This window comes from Ictalurus punctatus, chromosome 15 (assembly GCF_001660625.3).
Source record: "Ictalurus punctatus breed USDA103 chromosome 15, Coco_2.0, whole genome shotgun sequence".
Classification (NCBI taxonomy): domain Eukaryota; kingdom Metazoa; phylum Chordata; class Actinopteri; order Siluriformes; family Ictaluridae; genus Ictalurus; species Ictalurus punctatus.
The window spans coordinates 26,529,065-26,532,726 of NC_030430.2; the positions used below are offsets into that span (position 1 = coordinate 26,529,065).

Below are 3,662 nucleotides of genomic sequence, written 5' to 3' on the forward strand. Positions count from 1 at the left end.
CACCGACACGCTGTTACACCGAGATGAGGAACTTCAATGAAGCTTTATCATGTTTAAATGACATGTAAATATTCATGTTATTTAAATCACAACGAAGCTGCGTGAAGGACGCGTGCTCCGGTGAATACAGCGGTGACTGTTATGGACGTGTAATTCCTTATTTATTTATTCCTTTCCTTTTAGTTCATATATTAAAAAAAATGCACAGACACGTGTCATGCTTCACTATAGCGGTAAAAACCACAATTTATTGCGGATTAAAAAACAAACAAAAAAAACACAAGAGCGTGACTTTGTGCTCCTCGAAGAAGCTTTAACTGTTAACTTGCACAATCAGGAGAAAAAGAAGAAATGTACAGGACACGTGTGAGACGACGGCACGTTACTGAACTCCGGGGATCCGATCTTCACAGACACACACGTGATCGCACGTCCACGGTCACTGAGGAAGTCTGCCACAATCAGAGACAGCTCGGGGTCAGACAGCTCGGGGTCAGACAGCTCGGGGTCAGACAGCTCGGGGTCAGACAGCTCTTTTTCTGCTGTAGGTCATATTGTATTGTGTAAATAAATCACCAGCAGAAAGAGCTGTTATTTTCCTGCTTAAAGGCCAGAAACGTAGATGTTGGTCCCTGTGCTGGTGATTTTATAAAATATAAAAATGTGTGTTCAGTTACAGACATCAATCAATCAATCAATAAATACACAAACTTATCACTTCTGCAAATATAGATGTTAATTCTGTTTAATTCAAACGTATTCGATCAGAGGAGATGTTTCTGGCCTGGAGTTTGATCAGTAAAAGTCATCTTCACCAAAAAAAAACTCTCTCCACACAGATGTGCTGATGTAAACAAGATCGAAACTTCACTGTGTGGCACAACACTGCATCTGAAACACTATGGAGGCTGCCATCATGTCATTAAGCTCCGCCCCTCCCACAGACCCCACCCCCAGATAAAAAAAAAAAAGAAATAATGCAGACTCTGACTTTAAACATGAACTGACGGTGCAGATGGATGATGTTCGCTAAAGTGAAGATTTCAGGTGACACGGACTTCCATCACCTGATCAGTAACAGGTCAGACACAGAAACGTCTCGACTGAGCGAAAACATTCGGGGTAGAGAGACAGGGCGGACATTTTACTTCTGACTTCACTGCTTCCTTAAAACTCAAAAATCTGACAAACTCTGTGCTCCTGCCCCTCACTGTAAAATCCTGGCCCTAACGCAAAACAGCCAATAAAATAAAATTAATGTCAAATAATTTCAAATACAAATGGGATAAATGAGAGAGAGAGAGAGAGAGAGAGAGAGAGAGAGAGAGAGAGAGAGAGAGAGAGAGAGAGAGAGAGAGAAATACAGGCACAAAGTAAAGCTGTTGTACGTTTTACAACCATTTAGAAAATGCAAAGAAGAAAAAAAAATACAGGCAGTCATCTTTTATCCAGTTAGAGAACGTCCACACGTCCACCTCCGCGGAGAACACCATGACACACTGGGAAAAGAGGGGACAAGCGTGTGAGAGAATCTGCTGGCCCCTGTTGGCAAAACCTGGAAATACAGCGGTGGGGAATGAGGGGACGTGACGGAGGATGGGACGTGATGCTTTCCTTCAGATTTATTTGTCTTTATCGGATTCTGTTTTTATTTCTTCTTTAGTTGACGCCTCTGATTCGGGGGGAGATTCATCATACCTGAGAGAGAGAGAGAGAGAGAGAGAGAGAGAGAGAGAGAGAGAGAGAGAGAGAGAGAGAGAGAGAGATCAGTATTGGGTGTGATGCAGTAAAGCAGGGCAATGACGATGCTGTGTTTATATGCTGCTGTTGTCAAGGTGACAGCATACAGCATCATGTTGCCATGGTGATTGCATCATGTGCTGCACCTATAGCACCATACACACCACAATGACAAGGGGTTAGTTAGAGAGATAATCTAGTTGGCAAACATTAGCATAGATATGCATATGCAGGCGATTTCATGTGCAGTAAGTAATGAACACTGTATGAGTGAGTGAGTGAGAGTGAGAGAGAGAGAGAGAGAGAGAGAGAGAGAGTGTGTGTGTGTGTGTATGTGAGTGAGTGAGAATATGTGTGTGTGTGTGTGTGTGTGTGTGTGTGTGTGAGAGAGTGTGTATGTATAAGTGAGAGTGTGAGAGACAGCAAGGCTTTCTGCAGCTTTAACATCCACAACTGTAAAGTGTTGAACTCCTTTTCAGCTTTTCTGTATCCTTTATGAACCTTAATAACCTGTTAACAGCAGCTTTCTCCAACAACAGCTTTCTCCAACAGCAGCTTTCTCCAACAGCAGCTTTCTCCAACAGCAGCTTTCTCCAACAGCAGCTTTCTCCAACAGCAGCTTTGCACGCACACTTTATATCATTTCCTTGGAGTTATATTTTATAATGAGATTTAATCCAAGAGAAACTCCGTGTTTATGAACAGAGACGCAGATCGCTGAAGCCGTGATGGATCTGATGACAGCAGGATGTACCTGTCCAGGTGAGAGAACCTGTTTCCCTTCTCCGGTTTATAACTGACACACTTGCAGTTGGTTAATGAACTGATGCACACCTTCACCCTGTTCCTCAACCTCCACTTAACACGCTGTACTCTGATCACTGAGAAATCTCAGCATTTACAGCCATGTCCGTCTGCACGGACGCAGTGAGTCTCAGACGCCCTCTAGTGGCCGCAGACCACACAAACGTTTGTAACCCCGCCCACATTCAGAGAACTATCCAGGCCCATTTATAACCCCACCCACATTCAGAGAACTAACCAGACAGAGCAGAGAAACTTTATTTATATTTAAAGTTTTTTAAATCCATTTTTTTCCAGCACTTATGTGCCATCAGTCCTGAGAGTTCCCTTCACATTTCAGGATATTTATAAAGGGCGTGGCTGACTAGATGATTGACAGCTACAGAAATGATCTTCCCTCATGCACACACTTCCTGTCAGACAAATCAGACAAAATGTTTACAGTCTGTACCACGGACCATACCACTGAAGTTTCTCCATCACTGAACTAGTATAATATTTAATAAGGGGGCGTGTCCAGAGCAAATATGGGCATGTCCAGTTACCATCATCAGACCCGGGCCCCAGTTTCAGAGTAAGATGGATGCCACTTAATGCCGCTTGTCCATGTGGCATTAAAATATGAAAGTGCACTTTATCTACATGCTACAGCATGGGTGAGTGTCATGACGCAAAGAAATCTAAGGATGAGGCAGAAGTTTTATTTTGATTATTTTTGCTTCGTTAAGGCTAGCTAAGACGGCTAATGATGACTCACAGCCATTAGGAGTCAGTTAGCATTACAGCGCATGCTAACTGGCGGAGCTTTCCTTCAGTGTGAAAGCAGGGTGTGATGGAAGCAGCTGGGACAGAGACGTCACAGATATTATTGGGGCGTGCGGGGGCGGGGTTTAGGGCCGTACCTGGCCAGATTAAAAGGTGGAGAGGGCGTGGTGGCGGCGGCGGCGGCAGGGGGAGGAGCTTAACGGGCTCTGCATGGAGTTGGCCAGGCTGGCGGGAGAACCGGAGACGGTGGGAAAGTGGGTGAGACGCGGGGTGTGGGGCAACACCTCGTCTGACGACTCGTAACTACGCATCCGAGCGAAGGAAAGAGACGAACGTAAATAAAGAACAGAAAA

At 44.6% G+C, this 3,662-nt stretch overlaps 1 protein-coding gene across 4 annotated transcripts in view; it reads right to left on the reverse strand.

Moving 5' to 3' along the window:
• Positions 1-218: 218 nt before the first annotated feature.
• The window catches only part of hm13 (histocompatibility (minor) 13), a 14,091-nt gene continuing 10,647 nt past the window's right edge, over positions 219-3,662 (reverse strand). For 2 of the 4 annotated variants that reach the window (XM_047160410.2, XM_047160411.2), the window contains 2 exons: positions 3,447-3,612; positions 219-1,698 (listed from right to left, as the gene is read on the reverse strand). In XM_047160410.2, the coding sequence (XP_047016366.1) occupies positions 3,456-3,612 (157 nt within the window). In that variant the 3' untranslated portion in view covers positions 219-1,698; positions 3,447-3,455. The remainder of the gene's footprint in view (positions 1,699-3,446; positions 3,613-3,662) is intronic. The other 2 variants (XM_017487940.3, XM_017487941.3) reach the window with 1 other exon arrangement.